The sequence below is a fragment of the Panthera tigris genome, chromosome C1, assembly GCF_018350195.1.
Source record: "Panthera tigris isolate Pti1 chromosome C1, P.tigris_Pti1_mat1.1, whole genome shotgun sequence".
In the NCBI taxonomy this organism is placed as follows: Eukaryota; Metazoa; Chordata; class Mammalia; order Carnivora; family Felidae; genus Panthera; species Panthera tigris.
The window spans coordinates 35,858,151-35,875,167 of NC_056667.1; the positions used below are offsets into that span (position 1 = coordinate 35,858,151).

Sequence of the window (17,017 nt, forward strand, 5' to 3'; positions counted from 1 at the left end):
ATTACAATTTTATAGTGGGTTAGTTTAATTATGTGGAGGAGTGCCTGGGTGGCTCAGTCAGTTAAGCGTTCAACTTTTGATTTCAGCTCAGGTCATAATCTCATGGTAGTGGGATTGAGCCCCGTATTGGGCTCCGCACTGAGCTTGGGATTCTTTCTCTGCCCTTTCCCCTGCTAGCTCTCTCTCTCTCTCTCTCTCTCTAAATAAGCATTAAAAAAAGTAGTTTTTAATTATGTGGAATAAAATACAAAAAGAAATGTTTTATAATAGGAATACAATTAAACTTAAAAAAAATTATTTTGAGAGAGAGCAGGAATGGGGGAGGGGCAGAGAGAGAGGGAGAGAGAGAGGGGGAGAGAGAGAGGGGGAGAGAGAGAGAGAGAGAGAGAGAATCCCAAGTGTAGATAGTGCAGAGCTTCATGCAGGGCTCAAACCCATGAACCATGAGATCATGACCTGAGCCGAAACCAAGAGCTGGACACTTAACCAAATGAGACACCCAGGTGCCCCAAAGTTTTTTGTCATTGCTAGTTTGATGAGGACTTTAGCCAAGTTCCCAAAGCATGATGAGCAACAGAGGTTTTTATTAATCTTTCCCACTAGTCTTTCTTATATTTGCTAAATTTATTGAATAAATAATGAAAGTTATAATTTAGTGTCATAAGTCTGCACCACTTAATATTTAGAACATTCTGGACAAATATTCAATACATCAGGGAAATATAAACCTTTCACAAATAAAGTTTTGAAGAACAGGTGCCTGGGGTAGGAATTCACATTAAAAAATAACATTTAAAGGATCCCAGAATGGGGCCTCTGGGTGGCTCAGTAGATTTAAGCATCTGACTCTTGATTTTGGCTCAGGTCATGATCTCATGGTTCCTGAGATGGAGTCTTGCATCTGGCTCTGTGCTGACAGCACAGAGCCTGTTTGGGATTCTTTCTCTCCTTCTCTCTCTGCCCCTCCCCTGCCTGCCCACGTGCTCTCTCTCTCAAAAATAAATAAACATTAAAAAGAAATCTAGAAAAAATAAGATAAAATGGCCCCAGAACATTTGCTAGACTTGGGAAAAGAGGAGATGACACCTAAATTTGACTCTTAATCAGTTGGCCTTATTAATATATTAAAACGGCTGTCACAGAAGTGACTGGCTAATCGAATGTGCTACTTAAAAATGACTAGGGGCGTCTGGATGGCTCAACTGGTTAAGCGTCCGACTTCCGGTTCAGGTCACGATCACATGGTTCATGGGTTTGAGCCCTGTGTTAGACTGTCGCACTGTCACTGTAGAGCCTGCTTAGGATTTTCCCTCTCTCTCTGTCTCTCTGCCCCTCTCCACTTGCACTTTCTCTCTCTCTCAAAAAGATAAATTATAAAAATAAATAAATAACTAGAGCTGCGCTGTTCAATATGGTAGCCACTACCTACATGTAGTTGTTGAGCAGCATTCAGGAAGTGTGTCATTTATACTGAGATTATACTACAAACAAGTAGAGGATACACAAAGGATCTTGAAGATCCAGTACAAAAAATAACATAAATTATCTCAATAATTTAAAGATATCAATTACATATTAAAATGTTAATAATTTGGATATATTTTGTTAAATAAAATATACTCGACTTTTTTTTTAAGGCACACTAAAAACTCTACTTTAGGTTGAAAGGGCAAAAGGCATATTAATTCAACACACAATAGCAAAGTTTTACTTATATATAGGAAGGAGCTTAAATACTCACAACTGCATGTTTATAACATCACAATTATTTTATATAAGAGGGAAAAATCAAGAGAAAAAGACCTCTTACGATAACTGGAGAAAGACAATTTAACATGCAAGACCATTTTTACATAATTTGAATACTGAATTTTGAATGTTAAACCTCATAAAACAAAGGAAATTAAGAACTTTTTAAAGTTTCGAAGGCTTAGAGATGAAAAACATGATGATGTGCCAAAAGTTACATAGGAATTTTGGTCATTAAAAAAAACAACAATAAAAAAAGGAATTTTGGTCATTATCTTCATACTAATCAACTCCATCTAAAAACAATAAAAATCTAAAGTTAGGGACTTCCTTTTTTAGTAATTTCTTCAATATTCTTATTATTAACAGGGTCTTATATTTATGGCATTATTTGTTAGGTTTTAATTAAACATCTACACTTTGATACTTACAAAGTCTTCCTCTTCGAATTGTAATTTTTCCACCTTGTCTTCTTTCTTTTCTTCTCTAATCTCTGTAGGTGGCTTCTCCTGAAAGGCACAGCCTTTCCGGGAGTGGAAGCTGCCATTCCAGTGGCGATGGTTCCCTGTGCCACCCCCACTACGCTGGCTCATGCCATCATGACCTCGGGAGGAGCCATGCCAACCAGATAGATTCCCTGTGATTCCAGCATATGTTCCCTTAGAGACACCAGAGTCCACAGAATCGTGGCGGAACAGGGAGGGCTGATGCCAGGAATCTGGAATAGTAAGGAAAAGTAAGACATTACATTTTTGCTTCCTGATCTGATTTACAGTACTACCAAAAGCACTTTAGGGGATCTTTTAAAATAAAAATAAAAGATTAAGGGGCACCTTGGTGGCTCAGTCAGTTAAGCATCTGACTCTTGATTTCGGCTCAGGTCATAATCTCACAGTTCACGGGATCGAGCCCTGCATCGGGCTCTGCACTAACAGTATGGAGCCTGCTTGAGATCCTCTATCTCCCTCTCTGGCCCTCCTCCACTTGCTCTCTCCCTCCCTCAAAAAATAATAAACAAACAAACAAATTTATAAATAAAAGATTAAGCCCACAAAAAAGAAATCACAAAATACATCTTTTTCTTTTATATAATTTCTATATGAAATCTTCCAAATAAATAAATGACATAGGAGAACACAAGAATGTTAGAAAGCCAATGTAACTGAATAATGACAATAGGAGATCTAATTGAAAAATATGTTTAAAAAACATCATCATTTCAAGATTATGGACAGACTTGCATCCCTCAATGTGGGCTTGCTCTGAGTAGTTTAAATATAGTCATGGAAGTTGGGCATGGCTTACCTCCTGTAGTTCGTAGAGGTCCATTGTTAAAAAAGCCATCAGAGGAATTATGTCGACGACGGCTTACTCCAAATCTACGGTCTCCTCGGGGTAGGTGTTCTCCGTGTTTTTCGAAGGTGGCTGTAGGTGACTAAGATGATAAAGTATAGAGAAGCAAACAGTTAAGATAATCAACCTCAGTATCTTAGGTTTCGCATCAGCCTTTTAGAAAACAAGTAACATTGGCAGAAACCCCATTATGAGCATATGGGCCATAATAAGGGTACTATAGGCCCATGAGTTAGAGAAGTCCTAGGTTACATACTCAATCATTAACTCATTTTCTATATTCCAGAACGGGAGAGATACTCATTTATTTGCATGAGAGAGTGAACAAAAACCCTGTTGATATCCATAAATAAGACCTCCAACTTTACACTTAAAGATATTAAGTTAATATTGCAACAGGAAAGGAGAAGATGCTTGCTTTCAAAAATTCTCAGGGCGCCTGGGTGGTTCAGTTGGTTAAGTGTCCGACTTTGGCTCAGGTCATGATCTCATGGTTTGTGAGTTCGAGAGCTGCTTCGGGCTCTGTGCTGACTGCTCAGAGTCTGGAGCCTGCTTCGGATTCTGTGTCTCCCTCTCTCTCTGCCCTCCCCCACTCATGCTCTGTCTCAAAAATAAAATAAACATTAAAACAATTATTTTTAAATCCTAAACAGCTTTATTACTTCTGTAAGTTATTCTAGAATTGGAGAGAAAGAAATGGTTTAAATACCACATCACCTTGAGGCCTTTAACAACTACACAGGTTTTATAGTTTTATAAAACATTTAGTTCTGAATGTCACTTAATATTCATAACAGTACTATAATTTGGCATCATTCTCATTTTACTCATTTACACATGAAGAAAGGTCAGGGAAAATAAGTCTTTGCGGTTACATCATGAAAAGGAAGCAGTTTGAGAAATACAGATGAACTCTCATTTCCCTCCCTATTCCAAATAATTTTATTCTAGAACATTCTTTAGTTTCCAATGAGAGAACAAAGTCTAAGAAGTTGTGAAAAATATGGATATATTTGACAAAGGCTTAGAGGAAAACTACAGGTTGGGGCACAGACATCTTTGCATTTATTTTCTTATTATTAATATCCTCACCAACACTTGGTATTGTTAGTATTGCTTATTTTAGCCAATTCTAATGGGTTACAAAGATTTTTCTCCTTCCAGAAGTTTTATGGTTTTTAGCTCTTTAAATTAGGTTATTATCCACTTCAAGCTAATTTTTGTGTGTGATATGAAGTTGTTGAAGTCAAGGTTCTCACTACCCCCCACCCATATTTATATCCAGTTCTAGAACCATTTCCTAAAAAGACTATCACTTCTACATTAAATTACCTTGGCATTTTAGTAAAAAAATCAACTTACTATACCTATAGGACAATTTCTGAATATTCTATTCCATTGCTTTATGTCTATGCTTATGCCAATGCTACACAACTTTGTTTATTGTAACTTTACTGGCAATAGTCAAACCATATTTCCCAATTCTTTTTACTTACTTCACTGTGCTAGATTATCTTTGCAGATAAGATCTATATACTTTTAAATGCTTTCCTGGATCTCACAACTACTCCCTCAGACCCACCATCCCCAAGCCTTGGGTCAGAATTATGCCAATTATGAGATCTTGGGAATTTCAAAAGGGCAATTCAAAATGAAGTTCAGAGAAAAAGGTTGTGGGTCTAGGCAGATAAGTAGTATCTGTCCCAAAAATCACATTTAAAAATTGGGAAGATGGGCCTTTTTTTTTTTTGAGATTACCAATCAACTTTGTCCCTCCTTGGGAAGCATTTTGAAGTTTATTAACTTCCCAAAGGTTTCTTTTATCAATAATTTAGGCTGTTCTTCTGTGTACTGTGACTAGGACTACTTTACTTCATATGAACTGGCTGTTTTCGTTTGTCTTTATTCCTAATTCAACACACATTTTCCCCTGAAATCGTTAAGCAGATTATTATCTCTAAAACAGTTTCTATTTTTTTAATATTTATTTTTGGGAGACAGAGTGTGAGCAGGGGAGTGGCAGAGAGAGGGGGACAGAAAAGTTGAAGCAGGCTCTGCACTGACAGCAGTAAGCCCAATGCAGGGCTCAAACTCACAAACTGTGAGATCATAACCTGAACTGAAGTTGGACGCTTAGCCAACTGAGCCACCCAGGTGCCCCTAAAAGAAAATTTCTAAGATTTAATCTGAGATCCACATAGTAGTCAATCAATGCCTTTCCCTTTTCCTTCTCATCTGTTACTATACACAAATATACATTCATTCCAAAGGTCCATTTCCCCCAAAAAAACATTTCCCCTTTACCCCTGCCCCTTTGTACCTAAATAATAGGTAAGCAAATATGTTTTAGTTCCAAAGTGTAGTGCACCTAATCCAGGAAATCTTGTGTGCCACATGAGAAAAGCTTAGCATGTAATGAAAAATGGGGGGTGGGTGGGGAGACACACTTGGCAGTGTCAGGGCACACACTGACTGACTTAGACTGCCTAATTATTTATATCCTATTAAAAGAAATGTGGTAAGCTGATGAAAACACACTTTAAACCCTCAGGCAAGGCTGAATATACAAAAAACACTTAGACTGTAAAAGAGAGGCTGTCAACAAGTTGGAGATAAAACTGTTATTTGGAAAGTTACTATAGGAATGAAGAACAGTACCTTAGCTGACTGTGGTGTTGAGAAATTTAGCCAAGCAGGAACAAAGTCATGCTGCGCCATTTAGGTCCAGTGTCTCTTTTCAGCAAGGTGAGGCATCCAACCTCATGGCCAGGATCTGAAAATGAGAAAACTCTAATCACTTATGCTTGCAAGACCTGGATACCAATGTACAAAAAAATCTGATTACTCTAAGATCCTCTCTTTATAAAAAGACCTACCCTCTGAGCCTCTCTAAGACTACTTATCAGGCATACCTCAAAGTTCTAAACAGGAGCAGCAGTCCATGAATATATGAGTATGAAAAACACATGAACAGAAAAAGGTGACATAAACCTGGAAGGTTATGAATTCTTGAGTTTTATGAGAAGAACCTTAAGAATAAACACCTGGGGTGCCTGGGTGGCTCAGTCAGTTAAGCATCTGATTCTTGGTTTTGGCTCAGGTCATGATCTCACGGTTTATGAGTTTGAGCCCTGCATCGGGCTCTGCACTGACAGTGTGGAGCCAGCTTGGGATTCCTTGCTCTCAAAAAATAAATAAACATTTTAAAAACAAATAGCGAAAGGTTTGAAAAAACCAAAAAGAATAAACACCTAGTTAAAACTACTGATTCTTATGAAAAGAGATTAACCTGCTTCAGGTACTCAGGCAAATTGTGAAAAAGCAGTAGAAAAGACCTTCCTAGAGAAGGAAGATGCGATCTCTCAAGAGTTATTCTTGGGGTGCCTGGGTGGCTCAGTGGGTTAAGTGTCCAACTTCGGCTCAGGTCATGACCTCACAGCTTGTGAGTTCGAGCCCCGTGTCAGGCTCTGTGCAGACAGCTCAGAGCCTGGAGCCTGCTTCAGATTCTGTGTCTCCCTCTCTCTGTGCCCCTCCCCAACTCACACGCTCTCTCTCTCAAAAATAAACATTAAACAACAAAAAAAGTTATTCTATTTAGTTCACATTAATTTCCTCCAACACCCACTAGCATCAGTTTTCCTAAGAGATCCATTGGTGTCTCTAAACCATCCCACTAAAGATCTCCAAAATTAAATACACCAGAAAACAGTATGTATTTTCCATGATACATATACATACACAGTCTTCTTCCAAAGTTAGATATAGGAGAATATTTACCCCAGAGTGTAACCTCTGTGGTCCTGTTTCCCAAACTCCTTGAGTCTGCCAGCTGGATTTCCCACGAGGTTGTCTTGTTAAAAGGGTGCTTAAATAGGCTGGCCAGCAGCACGCCTTGTGGTAAAGCACAAGGAAGCCAGACTCTGTGTGGATCACTCTCAGTCCCCTCAATTGCTCATCTTTAACTATCTAATTCCTGACACGTTTCCAAAAAGGGGAAAGGGAAAGGGGAAGGGGGAAGGGGAACATAAAAAGTATTTGTTACATTTAAAAAATGGGGGGAAGGGGAAAGAGCTGTGTCTACGTTCACCTCATTCAACTTCCTTGAGTGACGGCACTATGATGTTGTTTAAATAGATAATACATGGACATCTGCACATTGAGTGCAAACACTGTTCATAACAAGGTCATAGCTAGAAAGACAGGTTAACTCATGTGTGGGCAAATAATGCCATCAAAGCAATAGTCAAAAATATAACATTAAAGAGTTATAAAAGATCTTCTGAACAATCAATTCTAAAGGCAAAACATCCACACGACAAAGTCCTTAATTTACAAATCTCATTATTCCTACACAGCTGCTAAAAAGTATGCAGATATTTATATCTGTTTTAATATTCAAAATCTAAGGGCATAAGAAATCTTGTTTGTTTTTAATCAGACAAGAATTTGATATATGTTTCCCTCTAAAGAATAGCAGCTCTCAAGGCAAATTTCTTTGTTATATAAAGCTCCCAAATGTATCTTCTATTTCTTTGGTCTTCACTATTTATAAATTCACAGCAAAATTAAAACAAGCAGAAGGAAAGAAGTTAAGGAGTAGTTAAGGAGTAAAACAGTTCCAACGCTGAGGTTTTTCTCTCTTCAGTTTGCTGTATTTCACTTGTTCTGCCTCTCCTGAAGACTGAACTGAGCTGGAGGGTACTATGAAGAATCTTCTACTGCTTCAGTAGAGTAGTCACTTTTTATTTTGGATCCATTTCCATCATTTTTCAATCATTTAAAGGCCACAGGAATCTATCACTATAAGTGAAAAAGCAAAATAACACTGTATCACAAGAGGCAAAATCATTATTACATATAATTGCTAAAATGAGACACAGTCAAATGATCAATCAATAAAAGGTATTAGTAGTTAAAACTTTTAGGTCCAACTTAGACATTAATTTAATGTGTCACCGCCTATAGCAACAAAAAAACTGGCTATAATTCTTTTAAGGATTTTAGACAAGTCAGCTGAACAGTGTCTGTTGTTTTATATAACCATACCTGTAATTAGTTATCAAAGGTAATTCAGAAATGCAAATTAATGAGGTTGTTAGAGTTAACATTTTCTCTCCTACATGAGAATAACTTGCTCTAAGTAATCAAAAAGCCATATAACTTGCTTATTACCACAGTCATCAACTAATACCAACCACAGCTTGATCCCTAAAAATAAGACATCTGTCATAGTATTCCTGATATATGATACATATTTTTAGATACCTAGTTATCAACTGAGAGGCTTAGGCTCTTAGGCTCTGACTTACGATATGCTGTAAGAGAGAACACAAATATTTCTTTGGCAAATTCCCATCATTCTTCCAGGGGCTAGATAAAAATTTTTTGATATAAGAGGAGGCTTGCATCTGTAGGCAATTCTGGTCTACACTGGTACAAAGTCTAGTTTTGGAGGATATTTCTCATATAATAAATTGGCAGCCTTGCTCTACTATTTTAAGTTCACGGGTATAGGAAATACCAAATTCAGGGCAGTAAATACCTCTGTGAGGAAAGGAAAGGAATCAAAAAGAGGACTTGGATGGCTTCAATTACATCTGTAATACTTTATTTCTTAAAGTGAGTGATACATACATCACTACTCACTCTACACTTTTTTTTTTTTAATTTACCAGCTTATTAAAGAATATGATAAAGGATATGAATCAACAGCCAGCTGGAAGACATGCATAAGGTGATGAAAGTATGCAGAGCTTCTAAGCTCTCTCCAGGTGCACCACTCTCCCCAATCTCTATGTGTTCACATTCTCTACACTTTTTATATACTTGAAATACTTGAAACAGTAGTAACAGAACAAGTATATAGCAAGTTATGTATTGGGTGATGGGTATTGAGGAGGGCACCTGTTGGGATGAGCACTGGGTGTTGTATGGAAACCAATTTGACAATAAATTTCATATATTAAAAAAAAAAAAAGTTATGTAAAAGATTGGCATGCAGCAGCACCTGGGTGGCTCAGTCGGCTGAGCATCCAGCTTTTGATTTCAGATTGGGTCATGATCTTATGGTTTGAGAGTTTGAGCTCCGCATCGGGCTATGCACTGACGGTGCAGAGCCTGCTTGGGATTCTCTTCTGCCTTCTCTCTTCCCCTCCCCCACTTCTCTCTCCCTCTCTCAAAATTAAACAAACATTAAGAAAAAAAGATTTGAATGCAATTTATAATGTACACACACACACACCCCCCAATCACCCAGAGTATATATATTCCTTCAGTACACATAGAAGTCATAAAAACTGACCTTATACTAGCTAGAAGTCTCCAAAGAATAAAACATTCTGTTCTCTAACCATACTGTATTAAACTTAGAAAATGACATTCTTTTGCAGTTCCCATTCTCCTTCCCCCTCCTGAAAAGATCCTGTCCAAAGTCATTAGGTGGGGTCAAGCAAGGTCAGATCTATAGATCTATGGCAGAGGCCCATGTCAGGGTGCTGGGGCCTAATCAGGATGTGAAGTGTGTCCACGAAGGGTGGAAGATAGGGTAATGTGTGTATGGCAGCAGCCCAGGGAAGAATGTCAGAGCCTGCTGTTTCCTGTTAGGAAACGTAAGGCGAAAGTCCTAGGAGGAGGGCAGCCCAATTCAAAGTGCAGGAGCCTGAGTAGAATAAGGAAGCCATCCTGGCAGAGGGACAAGGCCAAGCAAGTTGAGGACTTCCATGCAGCAAGATGCTTTGCACAGGTATTGTAACCTGGGTGAAGTGAGGAAGGAATTAATGTAAGGGAGGAGGTGGTAACTGGAGTTTAGTTACATGCTGGGAATTGATCAAAAAGTAAAAAGTATTAAAGAAAAACAGGAGTCAGATTTCTTACTGTGGGAGAAAGGAGGCAATGACAAAATTTCAAAACACATAGAATTACAAAAACCACTATGAATACATCTTCAGTATAACTGGTAGAGCAGTACTTAATGGAAAATAAGCTTCAAGAATACTTTTTTATGGACTTCAAGCTGTATTACAAAGCTGTAATCATCAAGACAGTATGGTACTGGCACAAAAACAGACACTCAGATCAATGGAACAGAATAGAGAACCCAGAAATGGACCCACATACGTATGGCCAACTAATCTTTCACAAAGCAGGAAAGAATATCCAATGGAATAAAGACAGTCTCTTCAGCAAGTGGTGCTGGGAAAACTGGACAGCAACATGCAGAAAAATGAACTTGGACCACTTTCTTACACCATACACAAAAATAAATTCAAAATGGATGAAAGACCTAAAATTAAGACAGGAAGCCATCAAAATCCTCAAGGAGAAAGCAGGCAAAACCTCTTTGATCTTGACCGCAGCAACTTCTTACTCAACATGTCTCTGGAGGCAAGGGAAACAAAAGTAAAAATGAACTATTGGGACCTCATCAAAATAAAAAGCTTTTGCACAACGAAGGAAACAATCAGCAAAACCAGAAGGCAACCAACAGAATGGGAGAAGATATTTGTAAACGACATATCAGATAAAGGGTTAGTATCTAAAATCTATAAAGAACTTATCAAATTCAACACCCAAAAAACAAATAATCCAGTGAAGAAATGGGCAAAAGACATTAATAGACACTTCTCCAAAGAAGACATCCAGATGGCCAACCGACACATGAAAAAATGCTCAACATCACTCATCATCAGGGGAATACAAATCAAAACCACAACAAGATACCACCTCACACCTGTCAGAATGGCTAACATTAACAACTCAGGCAACAACAGGTATTAGCGAGGATGTGGAGAGAGAGGATCTCTTTCTCTGGTGGTGGGAATGCAAATTGGTGCAGCCACTCTGGAAAACAGAGGCTCCTCAAAAAATTAAAAATAGAACTACCCTATGACCCAGCAACTGCACTACTATGTATTTACCCAAGGGATACAGGTATGCTGTTTCGAAGGGGCACATGCACCCCCATGTTTATCGCAGCACCATCAACAATAGCCAAAATATGGAAAGAGCCCAAATGTCCATCGATGGATGAATGGATAAAGATGTACACACACACACACACACACACACACACACACACACACACACACACACAATGGAGTATTACTCAGCAATCAAAAAGAATGAAATCTTGCCATTTGCAACTACGTGGATGAACTGGAGGGTATTATACTAAGCGAAATTAATCAGAGAAAGACAAATATCATGACTTCACTCATATGAGGACTTTAAGACACAGAACAGATGAACACAAGGGAAGGAAAGCAAAAATAGTATAAAAACAGGGAGGGGGACAAAACATAAGAGACTCTTAAATATGGAGAACAAACAGAGGGTTACTGGAGGGGTTGTGGGAGGGGGGATGGGCTAAATGGGTAAGGGGCATTTAAGGAATCTACTCCTGAAATCATTGTTGCACTATATGCTAACTAATTTGGATGTAAATTAAAGAATAAAATTTAAAAAAACAAGAAAAGATACTGAAAATACTACATATAAAACAATATTTGTGTTAAAAAAAAAAAGATAGTTGCACAGCAATGTGAATGTACTCAATGCCAATTCACCTAATGCCACATACACTTAAAAATGGCTTAAAAGGTGGAGTGCTTAGGTGGTTCAGTCGGTTGAGCATCCGACTTTGGCTCAGGTCATGATCTCACGGTTTGTGGGTTCGAGCCCCGCATCGGGCTCTGTGCTGACAGCTCAGAGCCTGGAGCCTGCTTCAGATTCTGTGTCCCCCTCTCTCTCCGCCCCACCCCTGCTTGTGCTCTGTCTCTGTCTTTGAAATATGAATAAACATAAAAAAAAATTTTTAATGGCTTAAAATGGTAAATTTTGTTATTTTACCACCAAAAAAAAAAAAAAGGGAAAAAAATGTAGACAATATATTTGTTATTGCTTGATTAGCCACAGAGTGTTTCCAGAATGCTACACAAGACGTTGATAAGGGCTGCTTTGAGGAAGGCAGCTATGCTCACCACTATACCACCAACGCTGGCAAGGGCTGCTTTGAGGGAAGGGAAAGTGGGGGTCATATTTTCTCTGTATATCTATGTATACCTTTTGGACTTTGAACTATGTGAATGCATTAGCCAGCAACAAATAAACAAGATAAATTAAAAAAAAAAAAAAACAAAACAAAAAACCCATACATCAACCAAAAAACTTATATCCATAAGTGATTTTTCAAAAATGAAGGGTATTGAATTTTTTTTCTTAAACCAGAAAATAACATGTTAGAACACTATTAATGAAAACATATCACAACTAAACTGAATTTTATTGGTAACAGTTCAGATAAAATGGGAAAAAATAAAGAAAATCTATCAAGAAAAAAAAAGAATATTTAAATAAATGAGAAAAAAAAAAAAAGACTAGGGGCACTTGGGTGGCTCAGATGGTTGAAGGACTCACCCTGGATTTCAGCTCATGTCATGATCCCAGAGTTATGGAATGGAGCCCCACATCAGGCTACACATTCAATGTGGAGCCTAGTTGAGATATTCTCTCTCTCTCTCCCTCTCCTCTTGCCCCTCTCCCTTGCTTCCACTCTCTCTTTCTTTTTTTAAAAAAAAATTTTTTTTTTAACGTTTATTTATTTTTGAGACAGAGACAGAGCATGAACAGGGGAGGGGCAGAGAGAGAGGGAGACACAGAATCTGAAGCGGGCTCCAGGCTCTGAGCTGTCAGCACAGAGCCCGACGCGGGGCTCGAACTCACGGATCGTGAGATCATGACCTGAGCCGAAGTCAGCCGCTTAACCGACTGAGCCACCCAGGAGCCCCTCCACTCTCTCTTTCTTAAAACATCCACACACACACGACTAAAACCAAACTGACACAAAACATTTTTATCAAGATGATGGAAAAAGAACAGTAAGGGATGCCTGGGTAGCACAGGGTTAAGCATCTGACTCTTAATCTTGGCTCAGATCATGATCTCACGGTTCATGACTTCGAGCCCCACATCAGGCTCTGCGGAACCTGGTTGGGATTCTGTCTCTTCTCTCTACCCCTCCCTCCTTGTGCGTGTGCGCGCTCTCTCTCTCTCTCTCTCTCTCTCTCTCAAAATAAATAAATAATTTTAAAAAAGAAAAAGAGCAATAAAGCAAACCAAAAGGGGTGCCTGGGTAACGCTCAGCCAGTTAAGCATCCAATTTCAGCTCAGGTCATGATCTCACATTTGTTGAGTTCAAGCCCCGCATCTAGCTCTCTGCTGTCAGTGCTGAGCTCACTTCAGATCCTCTGTACCCTCCCCTCTGTCCCTCTCCTGCTTGTTGTATGCATGCGTGCTCTCTCAAAAATAAATAAAAATTTAAAATAAAGCAAACCAAAGAAACAGAAGCAAAAAAGGTAAAATAATAGAGATGATTTATAATTAATTTATAGTTACAATAAATGCAACAGATTAAGAAATATTATGAGCAAAATAATTATCATGAGCAATTTATATGCTAATAAATTTGAAAATCGTACACCAGATAATTTCTATTACATGATGAATCTGGCATAGTAAAAAACTTAAATAGACCTGTATATACTGTTACACACACCAAAGACACTTAAATGTGAATCAGAAAATGCCCCTTTTCAAAAGGGTCTGAGGTGAAGAAAGGAAGCTGAATCTCTGTGTGCAATTTGCTCTTGGTTAGCAAAGAGGTGCCTTGTTAGTGAGCTGGGACAGGTTGGTTAGCACTTTGGTCCAGAACTAAAGTTTGGGACCAGACTGCACAAAAGGAATAGCTAATTCAAGGACAATCCCTTGATTTGATTCAGTGGCCCAGTCTAGAGATTTTTAAAATCACGACTGATTGCAAGACACTCTGGGAAAGACCAGCATTTAATATAAACAAATTAAAGGAAGCCAATTCACACAATATTTAGGAAGGAAAATAAGCAGGACTTCATAACTAATGGGATATGGGAGTGGGTGTAAAGGAGAAACAGGCTCATTTCTAGTTTGTACAACTACATAGATGACCATAATATCATTTGCTAATATAGGGAATAAAATGCTGACTCTTCCTTCAGTGTAATTCAGTTTTTGTTTTTGTTTTTTAAGATTTTATTTTAAAGTAATCTCTACACCCAACATGGGGCTCAGACCCACAACACTGAGACCAAGATTTGCATACTCCACCAACCGAGCCAGTCAGGCACTCCTAGAGTTGTTTTTATATATGTCTATACCTACAACTCCCAGTAATAAATGTAATGTCCATGTAATAGGTTTTTATGGAAAGACGTAACTGCTACATGCTTTTTGTCTTAAAGAATTTTGGCTTAAGTCACAGAGAATGTGAAATTCAAGGCAGGGAGATGAACCACCCGTTAGGTTATTAAGCTGTTAGACACAAAGGAAAAATGCCTCAATTTTTTTTTTTTTAAATTTTAAAAATGTTTATTTATGTTTGAGAGACAGAGACAGAGTGTGAGCGGGTGAGGGGGAGAGAGAGAGGGAGACACAAAATCCAAAGCAGGCTCCAGGCTCCACGCTGTCAGCACAAAGCCCGACGTGGGGCTCGAACTCACACACCGTGAGATCATGACCTGAGCCGAAGTTGGACGCTCAACCGACTGAGCCACCCAGGTACCCCCCAAAAATGCCTCAATTTTAAACATGAGCAGTTCCTTTGCAGACCCGAGTAGGCATGTTCCTCCAGTCTTCCAACTGATGCTTATATACCATCTTTTCAGTCAATTCTCAATTTCAAATTTCTGTAACAGACTCCCAGTTGAGGCAGTGATTGCAGAAGAAATATTAATTGGCAATGCTTTGCTACTGGTATGAAAATTCTAAAGCTATCATATATCTCTTAACAATTCCCACCATCCTCAATAAACACCACACCTAGGATGTAAAGTTATTATATAAAAGTGTGATCCGTGCACGCATGTGCAAAGTATGTGGTCGGGAGAAGATGGATGACAAATGGGAGTGTTTAGTAAAAGGCAACAAATAAAAGAAGATGAAAAGAGGTCAGATAAAAAAAAAATTCCTGTTCTGAAAGCTAAAGACTAAAGAGAAACATGATAAAATGCCAATAATGGTTTTATTAGGATGGTGGAACTATGGGCATTTTGTTTTATCTTCTTTATTAGTCAACATTTTTGGAATGAAATTACTTTGTTCTGCAATTTTTTATAAAATTTTATAAAGTTCTCTGCTGATGCCTTTTGGAGCTGTGGCCATTTTTCTAGAGTGAGTAATTGAAGGGGTTTCTGCTTAACCACTGAGATTATGAAAAGGAAAAATTTCATCACTTAAAATTTTCTTAGAACTTTTTAAAAACATTGTACAAGACTAAATTAGAGGGGAAATTAAGATTTAAAAAAAATATATTATATATATATTACATATATATACTTTATATATATAGTTTATTTTCAGAGAGACAGTGCACGTGGGGGAAGGGCAGAGAGGGGGACACAGAATCCAAAAAGGGCTCATTGTTGACAGTGGCAAGCCTGACGTGGGGCTTGAACCCACGAAAGGCAAGATCATGACCTGAGCCAAAGTCAGATGCTTAACCAACTGAGCCACCAAGGCACCCCATAAGATACATATTTTTAAATATGAGACATCAAGTATGTGGTCTGGATCTCAGAAAGGTTTGTTCTGGAGACAGAATTTTGGCAACTATCAGTATCTGGTAGATGATGCTTAACTTCAGAGGAGATGAGATCTAGGGAGACTATATGGATATAAATAGTTCTGAAATACTGTCTATTCCATCCCTCAGTTTCCATTTCTATTTGTCACTCCAAGATCCAATTACTCACCAATAAGAAAATTGGTTTCATAGGCACTACTAGTCTCTTCCATCCTCTGCCTCAGCCTCTACTCCTGGCTGCTAGATGTCTCTTCCTAAATCTAGGTTCAAATTATATCACAACACTGGCTGAGAAATTTTGTCTTCCTACCAACTACAGAATAGGATTTAAGTTCCTCAGTCTAATAGTCAGAAATAAATGTTTCCTCACAAGTAATCCCCTCTGAAATCTGCAAAGGACTTTGTGCCTTCTAATGTACTTAACATTTACCCCTTCCAGTATAGATATAAATGTTGATCTTAACTCCCAAGCAGGCCAAAAACCTATTAGCTTCTATATTCCTGCCTTGCCTTTTTTTGAAACTCAATAGCATCTAACATAGTCTCCAGCATGTGGTAAGGATTCAAAGGTTTAATGAATTGATTTTTACAAATTACAATAAAGCAAGGATGCAGAAAATTGGAACCTTCATACACTTCTGGTAGAAATATAAAATGGTGTAGCTGCTGAAAACAATTGGCAGTTCTGGGGCACCTGGGTGGCTCAGTTAAGCATCTGACTTTGGCTCAGGTCATAATCTTACCACTCATGAATTCAAGTCCCGTGCTGGGCTCTGTGTTGACAGCTCAGAGCCTGGAGCGTGCTTTGGATTCTGTCTCTCCCTCTCTTTCTGCCCTTCCCCTGCTCGCTCTCTCTCTCCTTCAAAAATAAATAAACGTTAAAAAAGGAAAAGAAAAAAAAAACAAACAAACAATTGGCAGTTCTTCAAAAAGTTAAACATGGAGTTACCATATGACCTAACATCTCTACTCCTAGATACATGTCCAAGAGAAATGAAAAGATACGTACACACAAAAACTCGTAAGTGATATTCACAGCAGCTTTGTTCACAATAGCCAAAGTAGAAACAACCCAAACGTCCACAAACAGATGAAGAAAAATATAATGTGGTATATCCATTTAATAGATTATTCAGCTATAATAAGGAACGAAGTACTAATACAACATGGATGAACCTTGAAAACTAAAAGAAACCAAATACATAAAAGGACACATACTATATGACTCCATTTATATGAAATATCCAATCCATAGAGACAGAAAACAGATTAAGTGGTTACCAGGGGCTGGAGGGAGTGTGA

At 38.3% G+C, this 17,017-nt stretch overlaps 1 protein-coding gene across 2 annotated transcripts in view; it reads right to left on the minus strand.

The window, feature by feature from the left end:
* GPBP1L1 (GC-rich promoter binding protein 1 like 1) overlaps positions 1-17,017 on the minus strand; it is a 66,960-nt gene that overhangs the window by 29,800 nt on the left and 20,143 nt on the right. For both annotated transcript variants that reach the window (XM_007077268.2, XM_042996971.1), the window contains 4 exons: positions 6,880-7,902; positions 5,761-5,875; positions 3,055-3,184; positions 2,181-2,467 (listed from right to left, as the gene is read on the minus strand). In XM_007077268.2, coding sequence (XP_007077330.1) covers positions 2,181-2,467; positions 3,055-3,184; positions 5,761-5,820 — 477 coding nt within the window. In that variant the 5' untranslated portion in view covers positions 5,821-5,875; positions 6,880-7,902. The remainder of the gene's footprint in view (positions 1-2,180; positions 2,468-3,054; positions 3,185-5,760; positions 5,876-6,879; positions 7,903-17,017) is intronic.